We start from the raw sequence: 14,050 nt of genomic DNA on the forward strand, positions 1-14,050 counted from the left end.
AAATCTGTTTCAAAAAAATTATAAATGCTTAAAGCTGTTTTTAAGTGTATTACGGTCAATGTTTTAAAACTATGTCCGTGTATTTGTTGACATCACTAGAGGTCTATACCAAATTCAATAAACCTTGAACCATGTATTCTCATCAACCCACATTACTGGCGTAATTTATGGATGTTTTTACATAGTAAAAATGTACTCTACTCACTGAACAAATTATTTCTTATTAGATATTCCACTTTTGGGTGCAACTCTATGAAAGATCCCAAGATGGCAATGCTACTGAAAAGGAGACTGCAAGGAGCCCAAGAGGTGGAGTCATGGTCACTTCGGTTGTAATAACCACCGCCCATATACCACCCCCCTACACCCTGCACCTTTGCTCAGTCCAACAGACAAGGTTTAAACTCTAAACATAGCTGAGGCTGGATGTGGACTTATTCCACCAGTTCCTAAAAAGTAACTTGCTTATCATGTACCAGGCTACTTACGTAGAGAGAATTTCAGAGGGCAGGTCGGTAATGTAGGAGGGGATCTTCTTTCCAGTCAGGAACTGGGCCACCTCGTTGCTGAATGTATTGCAGTTGTGATCGAACAGGTTGTAGCTGGACCCACTGCATATAGAACAGGGAAACAAAGAAGTCGGGGATCTATGAATAGGAAAGCTGAGAGATTACAAGGTGGGGTAGTAGTAATAGCAAGGGGGATGGTTAGACTTGTGGAACCCAAATAGAAGTAGGAAGGTAAGCAAAGCAAAACTTGGGACCAACCAGGCATGAGTGGTGATACTTTGGACTGAGAAGTCAGGAATGGGGAAGCTCAGACCTAACAAACCATGAGCGGGGAAACTTGGGACGTACGAGTGGAGAAGCTCCTGTCCCACAAGTAAGCTCAGTACCTATGAGCCTTGAGTGTGGAAGCTCAGTATTTATGAGCCATTAGTGTGGAAACTTGGAGCCATGAACGTGGAAACATGGGATCGAGGAGACGTCATGCAGAATCGTGGATAGACTTAGGAGCCACAAAAGAGGGAGCTTGGGACCTAGAAGCCACAAATGTGGAAGCTTGGATAGTAGCAGATAGGGGAGACATTTACTATGTCTGTGAATTGTGTGGGGGTGCAATGGTTCAAGTCCTCTGTCACAAGGCAGGTTGCAGGGATTCAGGTGCAGACTGGAAGCGAGTACTTATAATATTAATTCAAGAAAATCTCTTATGGTTGGGATGGTGTAGTTATTCAAATCCATCCGCATGTCACAGTCATTACAAGGTTATTAGAGTTGGCGCTACCCAACTTGGTAAAAGAAACACGTGGTCCTAGTGGAGAACACCAATTCTTCACGCGAGAGACTTTTGTTTCCACAACTTTTCTCAAAACTTATTACAAACCTTTTTCAAACCCAAGAAAAAACAAAAAACGACAATACATGCCACTTGGAATAGATTTCAGTCTTTTATTTTGTATATTAGCAATTTGTTATTCGATTCGTACAATTAAGTTTGAAAGTGAAGATTAATAAAAACAAGTCGAGGAGTTGCTCCAAGGTAAATGCAAGGGGATAGGTGGTAGATTAAGTGCTCGTGATTTAGATGAAGGTAGAAAGGATAAGAATACACAGAAAAATTATTTTGAAACAATGGTCTAGATTTTCTTGAGTCTTGAACCTGTCTGGGAATTATTGACACATTTCATATAATCTACATTAAGTTATTGACTCAATTTTTTTTATATCTAAACATAGGATCTAGTTCCAGTGCAGGTTCATATGGTAGAAATGTCGGCGTTTCAACCCCGGGTGTAGGGTAAAGGCCAATTGCTCCTTGGAAAGTTATCTTCTTCATGACGGGGAGAGGAGCAACCTATAGAGCACTGTACAGAGATCAGTACAATGGCAACAAAGAGAAAGGCCCGTAGGCTCCAAACTAGGGGAGAGGCAGAGGCCAGTTCCAGGGCCCAGTGAGGATCCGTAGCAGTGTTGGTGTACCATCAGTTTCACTGTAAAACAATGTTTCTTGAATGGTGGTTCTCAAACTATGGTATTATTGAAGGCCGAGATTATCAGGCAAAATGTGTATTTATGGAGCGTCTCCATGACCAATTGGATACAATTTTATCCCCGGTGCGGTTCCAAAGTAGGCCGAGTAAATGAGGCACATGTATTAAGAATGTCTCCTGCAGGCAGCTACCCAGTTTGGGTCAGATCACTGGGTTGGTCATCTTGGCGCGGTGTAGTGTGCTGTACAAGACTTTTTCATAGCTCTGGACTGTACCAATACTGGTATAAGGGGTTATCGCTTTGGGTTCTATCCCGGGTCAGTGGATTTTTTTTTCCAACAAACTTTATTGATCCCGGGTCAGTGGATGATACAATTATCTTGGGAACAATTGTTATTACACCTCTTATGAAATGTAAATGCTTCTGGATATGTTGAATCTTGGCTGATAGAGAGTTCCAGAGTTTGCCAGCTTCTACAGAGAAAGCAGAGCTATGAAATTCTTACTGTAAGGCAGTATTGTCGTGTATTTCTATAGGTTCTGAATCGATCCCCCTATTCCTGACCCTATTCTGGTTAAACTAACTAGCTAGTTAACTAACAGTCAGCCCATGAGGCAAGAAATCCCCCATGATGCAGATACCGTTATCTGACGCAGTCACACTACGGCACAGGAACGTGTTATCTGATTAGGTCATAACGCTTGAGATCTAATTAGACAAGCGACATTCCTCCAGCCCCTGATAAGGCATACGACGTTCTCATAACAAATCAAACCTATGACAACCTGGATAATCCGTGCGGCCATTGTTTTGATTTCACAGAGAACTTTAGTAAAGAATGTGCTAACGAGCAAGTCGTATGACATCTTTATTGACGTACCTATGTCCATCCTTACGTCAATCCCGGCACCTTTAAGGTATAAATATTGCCGACCTTGCCCTATGCAAACACACGCGTGGTGACAAGACGGAGCAGCCATACTTGCCGAAGCCGAGAGCAGAAGCAGACCCCGCTGGCAGCAGCCCCGCCTTCCTGACGCGCTGAGAGACGCGCTGCTATCTCAAGCCGAGAGACCCAGCACCGGCGCTTCCGGGTAGCCCTCGCAGGCAGCCTGGAATATCGAGAGCAGAGAAAGAGATACCATTCCTCATTCATCCTAACTTCCAGGTACAGAACTGAATAACCCCTCACAGAGAATTCTTTAGTTATTCACTTGGCAAAAACAAACTTAACTTAAACTGTAACTTTCTATTCCCGCCCACGCATTAGACTTAGGTCAGGTACACGGGGTAGGCGTATTTAGAAACACCAGTTGAGTACGTTTAGTCAAATGTATATGTGTATGTAAATATATTTTAATCATTTTAAACATCATATGGCTCAGAAACCATATCAATGTTTTTACAGTATTATTTTATACTATTGCTTCTAATGTATGCACTTTACTTAACTATAAGTATTGCAATAATATCGATCCATTTCTCTTGTACGAGAAAAGAGACTGATCAATAAATAACACCTTTTTATTGAACACGCCCGTCTCTTCCTTTTCTCTACATTCTGATGAGACTAAGAATGCACGTACTGACTGAGTAAAATAATTGCCTTGTGCTCACACGACTCTTGAGATTGACTCTTGATTAGGGGAGAGCAAAGTTGTCATGTTCTATGGTTGTCAGAAACTAAATCCCTTCTTGTCTAATCAGGGAAGTTAATCCTTCCTTGAACATTCGAGAAAGTTTCTAGCGAACTCTGAGCTTAGCTGGCAAACCCAAAAATTAAGTCTAGTATCGACAGTAGTAGACCTAGTTAACGTCTGGCCTAGGCCTTTACTGCTGTAGGTACTATTCCAATGCGCAGAGCCTATTGGGAAAATAGGAGCTACACTACATGGCGCCCAACGTGTTTGGAAAGGGCGATAAAACTAACGTAAGACATTTAGAGTAACTCAGTCGTGCTTTCTCACTCAGACCCCTTTTCCCAAATACTCCAAAGACGTCTGGAGTGGGTGAAAGGTTATATCCTCCAAAACCTCGCAGGAGGGAACTCCTATGTATGGTTTTTGGTCAAGTCAACGTTGAAGGATAAACAGTGTTCCAAAATATTGTGCATCTAATCTTTGTTCCATAAAGAAACCTGATCTGCAAATAAACATAATACCATTCTGTCAGTAAAATGGACAGCGATGAAGAAAGAGAGGCTACTAGATTAGCAGCTGAAATAGCAGCAGCTGACACTACAGCACTCGATGCAGACCCGGATATAATACTCATCCAGGTCGCCAAAAGGAGATCTATAACCTTAAAACTTATAGAAAATGGACTGACACCTAGAGGTGGCACAGTCATATTCGTAATTGAGGCACACGAATATCGGCAGACAGAGGTATATTATACATGGATAAATTTTCCAGCAGCAAATGCTGTAACAAAGTACTTCCACTATTACAAAGTAGAGGAACCTCCTAATGAGTACACTCCTTTCGAGGAGGTGGAAGTACCACTCAAATTCCAAGAGCATTTGCTCTTATTTGATGGCGCCCTAATACATAACAATCACATCACAAGGCTCGGTCCTTTAGGAAGACCAGCAGCAACGTGGCCGGTCTTAGCCGGATACACACCACATCCAGACATCGAAAGAATGCCTGCAGCAGAGCTATTAATACAGCTAAAACAACTACTAAAAATTCATAGACAATTAGTTCAGTATGTAATGCGGACTTCAACAATTCAGCCAGCGATTAAACTTCCACAGCTGACCCCTCACCAGGGGAACACAAATAAAATTACACCACAAAACATCCAATCCTGCCTAGGTAAAGTTCCAGTTAAACGGGAACAGATACCATTCTGGTTGGCACAGAAAATCACCCAAATAGAGGCGGTGTTTCCTGACACCACCCCATTGGAAAAACACAGGATTCTGACTATATGTCTCCCAATGGGAATCGCACCACACATTGAGGACTGTGACACTTGGGGTACAGTCTTTGCTTCCATCTACACAAAAACGCACGGTGTCCCATCCATTTCGGTGATACCAGATGTGCTAAAACAAATTCAAGATGAATACGGTCCAGAACCTGCTTTAACTCTTGGTATGAAATTACTAAAAGACTTCAAGCAGGTCTCGGCTATATTATTAGCCAACATAAAAGGTGAAGCAGCAAACGTGGCGATCCGCCAGAGGTTAAAAGAGACAGATATAGCAGACCAACCAGCTGAAATTGCCAGAATCATAGAAAAATCCTATGAAGAACTAGGCAGAGATAGTCTAGGTGGAATACCAGTAAAACCGCAACTGACTACAAGTCCAGAAAAAATATTTTTTAATAATAATAATTCACCGAAAAAGAACTGGGATGGAAACAAACAATCCAATCCTAAAGAAAAGAAATTCCAGTCCCGAGGAAGGTCTCCTAGGCGAAGAGAGAAATCTCCAAACCAAAGACAGAGGTCACCACAGAGTGACCCCTCTGGGAATAGATATAACCTTAGAAATAGGGATAATATTAAAAAACCTGATAGATATCAAGACATTGATACACGTCCCTCTCAATCTTTTCAGAATTCCTCGCAGAAATCGGAAAGAAGGGGACGATCAGAAGAGCACGCCAAGTCCAAAGACAAGGAACCTGCTCAACTGAAAAAGAAATTACAATTTCCAAAAAAGAAGGTAGCCAGTATCAAGGTAGTTAACAATGCCGAGAATACTGAGGACACAACTGAAAAACGGAGAGTGGGCTCAGACAATGCTAGACAGCGCAGCAGAGGTGAGCATAGCTCGCAAAGTCCTTATGAATCATCTGGAGACAGTGGACACGAATGAATACCTTCAAGTGGAAACTGCAGACACCAGAGTTAGCAAGCCCCACAAGATATACGAGATAACATTACGTATAGAGGGAGATAAGACTAGGAAAATAAGGGGACTATTTTGGGATAATCTATCCAAAGGCTATGACATCCTTCTTGCTGAAAAAGACTGGCCACCAGAGTTTGTCAGGGAGTGCCCTCATGGCGAAGAAGTAATTATGCCTGCCTTCTCGAATCAAATACCGATTCATAAAAAATATACACTTGCTAGAAAGTGGGCAGTGGCCTTAGCACCTGCTTTATATAAAAATCTTGTAGGATGGGATGAGGATTCTCCTCCTCACAAAATCCAGTTAAAATCACAACCTACTGCACAAAGGCAGTACCCAATTAAGCAAGAAGCTAAAAAACAGGTAAATGAAATACTAGACCAGCTAGAATACCAGGGGGTGATTGAAACTTGCACCTCACAAATGAACAATCCTTTGTTTCCGGTCTCCAAACCAGACAATTCATATCGTCTAGTTTTGGATTACCGACACCTTAACACATGTTGCAAAACCTTTGCAGTGCAAAACTCACACAGTGCTGCACTAATGAATAACATAGTGCGCAAAAAATACAAAACAACCTTGGACATCTCCAATGGATTCTTTTGTCAAAACATAGCACCAGAGAGCAGATATTTAACTGCATTCTCAGTAAATGGCACTCAAAAACAATTCTGTCGGTTAGCCCAGGGGTACAAGAACAGCCCGGGGGTATTCTCAGCAAGAGTAACAGAATTACTACAACTATATGATGATGAAGCATTATCTTATGTCGATGACATTTACTTAACAGATGATGACTTGGAGACTCACTTGAAAAGAGTGAACACCATAATACTTGGTTTCGCTGCAGAGGGTTACAAATTCAACTTCAAAAAATCCAGAATTGCCCATCTAAAAGTTCTATACGAAGGTATGAATTATCAAGTATAGCCTGGTTGACAATTTTTTGAGAACTAGAAGAATTAAAAAAAAAATAAAAAAAAATCTAAAATATGAAAAGACGTATCCTCTGCCAATCGACATTCTGCCTCTACGACATTACGCCTGTGTAATCTATACAGACGGACATGCTCAACCCTCCGTTTGGGGAGAACAAGCATACAACCCCACATGTGAGATTACAAAAGAAGTGTGGCGCGGAGGTATATTAAAACCTCTATTAACAAAATCACACTCAGTAGAAACTAATTCAGAACAACAAACTGAAATAATCGCATTGAAAATGGCGCTAGATAATGCGGATCGCGAATTCCCGACACTTATAGTGTCAGATTCATATTACTGCGTCAAATCATATAACAGCGATTTGCAGAAATGGATTCAGAACGGTTACAAAGATGACACAGATGCACCAATAAAGCAGAGACTGCTCTGGGAACAAGTAGCTCTTTTGAAAAAAGAACTACCAAAGACTCACGTGACACACTCACTGAGTCACCAGCGTGATGGCGTTCACGTTGTAGGGAATTCATTGGCTGAAACAGCCGCAGCGGCAGCCACTAAACCGGCTCCCGTAGATCGAAAAAAGCGTACATTAAAATACATTGACGGTGAAACATTGCTGGCGGTGAAAACGTCATCAAAAGGCGACTGCTCAGCGTTACCGATCAACTATCCACTCAATTATACATACATAATCGATGCAAACTCCGTCCCTTTTGCTCGAATCCCTGGAGTGGGGGATAGAGTGATTCCAAACATGGACAGGAGACACTTGTTAATCGCAGACGCACATATGGGTGAGGGTCTTGGACACCTCAAACTAAAAGATTCTCTGGAAGATTTACAATCACGGTACTGGTGGCCAGGCATGAGCCTACATCATACCATGTTTGTAAAAAACTGCCCAAACTGCAACAGAAATCGCAGTGGGGAGAGAAAAAATAAAACACGGTGGAATCTGACTGCAGATAACATCACCACTAAAAAGAATGGCTTGCGATTAACATATACAGGCTAGTTTCCACTTATAATGTAGATCCACAGCACTCGGCTGACGTCCGGACTGTTATACAAGATTTGCGAGTCTAAATGGCATATACGCTAAGAGCATGCTACGTTCGACCATTTCTTTTCACTCAGGCAATCCAGCCTGGGGGGGAAACATGGCCAAATGAGCACAGCCCAGCGGGAATCTTCTCACTTCCTTCCTGAGGGTACTGGATGGTGTAAAGAAAAAACCAAGGCAGAAAGCAATCTATAATAGAAAGGATATTAGGTTCGGGAGCTGGGTGGGTCAAACATCTAATAAGTGTCCAACGTAGTCTAAATAACTTGCCAAGAAATTCTCTGAAGGGATTCAGTCCGTACGAATTATTATTCGGAACTAGGATGTTGATCTCTGACCTTGATAGTCAGACTTCAGTGGTAATAGAAAAAACCTTTGATGTCAAAGACCGTTTGGCTATTTTGCAGGACTTAAACAAAACAAGAAAAGACCTGAGCAACATACAGTTGAAACAACAGCCAACGACCACTGAAGAATCACCACCTGTCCCAGCAAGACCTGTCTGGATTCCAAAAGTCGGGGATCTAGTCAGGGAGAAGATCGCGGTAAGAAGGAATTTGGGCCTTCTTACAGAAAAGCAGTTCCTGTCTTGTCTATCAACGGGACAAGATCAGTTGTACTACCGCCACTTGCTGGAAAAAAGGAGAACCGAGTTGTATCCATCGACCTGGTAAAACCACAACATGTGGCCGATAACAAACAGTAGGCCAAGTGGACTCCCAATAAGTAGCAGAACACCAAGGTTTGCTACCAGTACAGAGGTCCTATCAAAGAGGCTCATCACATTCGAAACGCCTACAGAAGAACAACAAGGACTATGCAACAATGCAATAGAACTCAGACCTCTGAAAACCCAAATAAAAACATTTAGCAGAGACACACCAATCTACACTGAAGTACCAAGTGACAATGCAAGAAACAAAAATCCTGAACCAATTGGAACAATTGACAGAACTGCATCTGGTTACTTCATCAACTTCGATGATTCCTCTGAAGGTTTCAGTGAATCAAAGACACAGCCATCATCAAAATCCTTTAAAGACAAAGCGAAGGAACTTTTGAAACAACTGAAAGAAACATATCTGGTTTCTCCATGGATTGAATTTTGGGTGGGTTTTGGTGCATTTATCCTCATACTTTGGCTTATCATGGTATTTACTTTGGGACGCTTCATTGAGGGGAAATATGCTAAAATGGACACAGCAAGTCAGAACATCAACTTGGTCCTCAAACCACACACATCTTCACACGTCGAGAAAAGAGAACTTTCTTCAGAACTTTCTTTAGCCAACTTCACAGCAATTCCAATACCTGGTGGGGTAGCCTGGGACAACACTGACTATGAAATTTATGGTCCGGTCGAGATCCTGAAATACCCACACCAAATCAAGATTTCCTTGAGTGACTTTGCAAAACCAAACTCATTTGCTGATGATTGGGATTTCGAAAGTATTAACAATATGATGTCTGACTTAGTAATGTCTGCTAAATTTACAAAACATGATTATTTGCAAGGTTCTACAAATTATGATAGTATGTATTGCTATAACCACTATGGTAACAGTTTTTTGCATAAATCTGCATAACCTAGAAATGTTTTAAATTATAATCAATGGGAACATTGTGCAACACCTCCAAAAGGGAGTTCAAGAACCGTTTATGACAAATATTCATACTTTCAAGGTTTTAACACAAGTAATGCTGAAACATTTTATTATAAATTGTCAAACAAGACAGGGATGAAAACCATGATAACCAACACAAAATTGATATATTCAGATTCATTCTTTGAAAAAATGAATACTTTTGGATTTGATTATTGGGACAAAAATGTTGATTTGAAAAGTGTTTGGGGTACAAAAGAATGGCAAGTACAGGGTTTAGAAGCTTTGTTTAGAGCCTGCATGATCCCAGAACAAATGATATTTTTAAATGACACTGTTCAACAAACCACCTGTCTTGGCTTAGCCAAAATCAAAGATTTAAATAACCTGTCTATTCCAAAGCCAACAATGTTTAGCAATAACTCTGATACAGATGAAGAAATAGACATAAACCATATACTTAACCAAAACAGAACACATCCTGATTGGAAACAATGGTTGATCTGGCCCACAGATACAAATAACTGTCAAGATAGATTCCTGAATAAAACACAGGGTTTCAAAATGACCAGGCCAGACCCTAGATATCCTCAAAGACATCACCCAGGGATAATAACAACCTACAGTGTGGGCAAATTATGCCTTCAATGGCTTCATACTTCCACACTGCCTGAAATTAAGCAACACCTAACTTTACTTACTGATGGTGCTGACTTGCGTGATTTCATACTGGGACCACGCAAACAGCGTCAAAAGCGTTTCATAGCAGCCTCTGTATATGCAGCATACAATGAGGCCCGGAAGGTTACTCAAATTGAGACAGCAGAAAGAATACGGGAAATTGACCGTATTAATTTGGAAAAATCACTTTCTGTAGTGGACAATGGGTTAATGACTCTGTCCTCCAGAATTTTTTCATTGGACAGCATTGTGTCTTCAGCAATCGATATATTATCGCAAGACTTACTGTTATTACAACATGGTCAGTCACAATTGCGTTCTATTGTACAGCTTGGCTGGACGTTACAAAATCTGCGTTCAGGCTATGTGCCTTGGCGTTTAATCAACACAACGTCACTATTCCAAATCTTTAACCTTACTGATAGACAAATCGGTATGGCGCAAAAGGGTGCTGATTATACAATCTTGAGCATTGAAAAACTAGAAAGATTACCAATGACAATGTCAGAACGACCTGTCAGTGAATGGATAATACACGGAATCATAAATATTCCAATCTCAACCTTCAGGTTTCAATACTGCCAAAAATATATACAGGCTGGCATGTACGAGAAATTGGGAAAGGGGTACCTTAAAACAACTTGGAACCTGCCCTATTCACATGCATGTGTCAGTAATAAAGGACAGAAAGTGTTTCTTAGTGGCAACAATTGTGCTATGTCACTAAGCGGCACGCTTCTGTGTAACGGTATTAGTTTGCACGGAGCCTGTGAAGGGAATTCATACAACCTTTCATGTCACCAGCAAGGCGCACCTGCAACTGAAATAGAACCATTCTTTCAAAGACTCTATAATGGGAGTTACATTCTTATTGTAGACCGCAGATGTTGTAGTCTTATGCCCGGGACTCCTTATCTCGTCACTACGACGGCGAAGGTCAAGTGCTGTGGACGTTCTTTGTTCCCCAGCTCCTTTCCAGACAGGGAGGCAAGGGCATGGCCCGGTTTGAAAATTACTTCTATTCGAATAGACACTTTAAGCAGAATGAAAACAGTGCTTCTTCAGACGCCTACAAGGCTCACGTCATCAAAAGAAACGTATGATCTACAAGTCGCAAGTACGACTGCAGAGATACATACATTATTATCAACCAATTCCCCCGTACATTTCGCGGAAATCCTGAGCGAAATCTTAAATATTTCTGATACCACAGGGGTCTCAAAGGTATTTAAGACAGTATTTTCGATGGCATTAACACCATTCAAAGCCATACTGGGTATTTTTCCAGATTTCGTCCATTCGATTTTTGGCGGACTTCCCCTGATCCTGGGACTAATTGCAGGAATCCTATTCCTAGTCCTTATTTTTCGTTATGGCAACCCATGTCACAGATCAAACTCTCGCGACAATGGAAGATACGATCCTAGCCATTGGATACCGGGACCGGATATCAAAAATCCTGGGACTCTCCCGGCTTAGAGACCTGAACATGACTTGGTTTCTATCATTTCGACCAATGTGGCAAAGGTGTGTTTTACCTGTACTAAGGTGTCTGCTATGCGGAGAAGAATGCGTGTTAGACACCTGTCTGACGCTACAATCGGATGCGCCAGTGGATGCAGATACACTGTTGGTTGCTACCAAGGTTCACGCTTTGTGCTGCCCTCAAAGGCTGCCAATCCTGATGACGGCATTCCTGGAATCTTCACCACTACGATTGAAGGGTAGTGAAGTTCAAGATGAAAGCAGCATCGAACAGGTACGACCTTCTGTCAGTGATGCGAATCAGAATGTCAATGGAGACAATCATGCGCACGAATGCATGGTTACCCCTATATCCGACTTAGTGGAACTTTCCCATGAAGCTGTTGACAGTTTTTTCGAAAGCCTGAATGATATGATGTTCTCTCCGGAACAGAAATAGAGACTTTTGAGTAAACTCGCACACGGCGTTCCCTGAATTCGGCCTTCAACTTTTAAAAATAAAGTCACATGAACAATTACAATCCAGTTCACGGACAGCAATTTTTTTCAGCAAGCCCATAAAATATTTTTCTATATATTTTTTTCCCGGGACACTGATCTTCTGCTTAAAGTAAGAAACTATTCCTAGAGAACTAAGATTTCTATTTTTAGATACTTTATAGACTTCATAAACTTTAGCTGCCCGCTGGTATGTTCACAAATATTTTATTATGTGATGAAATGGTCTCGAACTTCCTTTCTGTATAGCCATATTAAGAGCCATTTCATGTGTACTTCTCATATACCAAAAAGCAATAATGCATAACAAATGCGTGTTTACCTTTGCATTTAATTCATAGCTTAAGTGCATACAATATATACGACTGCAATTTTTCAGTATATTTGAAAATTTCGAAATGCATTTATGTATTTTGGGGTGGTAAGGTATACACTATACTCTATAGTATGTTGTACTATGTTATACTATGCATAGATTAGTAGATATGACCATAGTTAGCGTGGAGTGGGTGTCGTGTATTTCTATAGGTTCTGAATCGATCCCCCTATTCCTGACCCTATTCTGGTTAAACTAACTAGCTAGTTAACTAACAGTCAGCCCATGAGGCAAGAAATCCCCCATGATGCAGATACCGTTAAATGCAAGGGGATAGGTGGTAGATTAAGTGCTCGTGATTTAGATGAAGGTAGAAAGGATAAGAATACACAGAAAAATTATTTTGAAACAATGGTCTAGATTTTCTTGAGTCTTGAACCTGTCTGGGAATTATTGACACATTTCATATAATCTACATTAAGTTATTGACTCAATTTTTTTCATATCTAAACATAGGATCTAGTTCCAGTGCAGGTTCATATGGTAGAAATGTCGGCGTTTCAACCCCGGGTGTAGGGTAAAGGCCAATTGCTCCTTGGAAAGTTATCTTCTTCATGACGGGGAGAGGAGCAACCTATAGAGCACTGTACAGAGATCAGTACAATGGCAACAAAGAGAAAGGCCCGTAGGCTCCAAACTAGGGGAGAGGCAGAGGCCAGTTCCAGGGCCCAGTGAGGATCCGTAGCAGTGTTGGTGTACCATCAGTTTCACTGTAAAACAATGTTTCTTGAATGGTGGTTCTCAAACTATGGTATTATTGAAGGCCGAGATTATCAGGCAAAATGTGTATTTATGGAGCGTCTCCATGACCAATTGGATACAATTTTATCCCCGGTGCGGTTCCAAAGTAGGCCGAGTAAATGAGGCACATGTATTAAGAATGTCTCCTGCAGGCAGCTACCCAGTTTGGGTCAGATCACTGGGTTGGTCATCTTGGCGCGGTGTAGTGTGCTGTACAAGACTTTTTCATAGCTCTGGACTGTACCAATACTGGTATAAGGGGTTATCGCTTTGGGTTCTATCCCGGGTCAGTGGATTTATTTTTCCAACAAACTTTATTGATCCCGGGTCAGTGGATGATACAATTATCTTGGGAACAATTGTTATTACACCTCTTATGAAATGTAAATGCTTCTGGATATGTTGAATCTTGGCTGATAGAGAGTTCCAGAGTTTGCCAGCTTCTACAGAGAAAGCAGAGCTATGAAATTCTTACTGTAAGGCAGTATTGTCGTGTATTTCTATAGGTTCTGAATCGATCCCCCTATTCCTGACCCTATTCTGGTTAAACTAACTAGCTAGTTAACTAACAGTCAGCCCATGAGGCAAGAAATCCCCCATGATGCAGATACCGTTATCTGACGCAGTCACACTACGGCACAGGAACGTGTTATCTGATTAGGTCATAACGCTTGAGATCTAATTAGACAAGCGACATTCCTCCAGCCCCTGATAAGGCATACGACGTTCTCATAACAAATCAAACCTATGACAACCTGGATAATCCGTGCGGCCATTGTTTTGATTTCACA

The 14,050-nt window shown here is 41.3% G+C and overlaps 1 protein-coding gene across 1 annotated transcript in view; it reads right to left on the reverse strand.

Moving 5' to 3' along the window:
• Nucleotides 1–14,050, reverse strand: part of DESI1 (desumoylating isopeptidase 1) — an 80,279-nt gene that overhangs the window by 20,579 nt on the left and 45,650 nt on the right. The window contains exon 5 of the mRNA XM_078683201.1: nucleotides 489–611. Coding sequence (XP_078539327.1) covers nucleotides 489–611 — 123 coding nt within the window. The remainder of the gene's footprint in view (nucleotides 1–488; nucleotides 612–14,050) is intronic.

This window comes from Lissotriton helveticus, chromosome 1_1, assembly GCF_964261635.1.
Source record: "Lissotriton helveticus chromosome 1_1, aLisHel1.1, whole genome shotgun sequence".
Classification (NCBI taxonomy): Eukaryota; Metazoa; Chordata; class Amphibia; order Caudata; family Salamandridae; genus Lissotriton; species Lissotriton helveticus.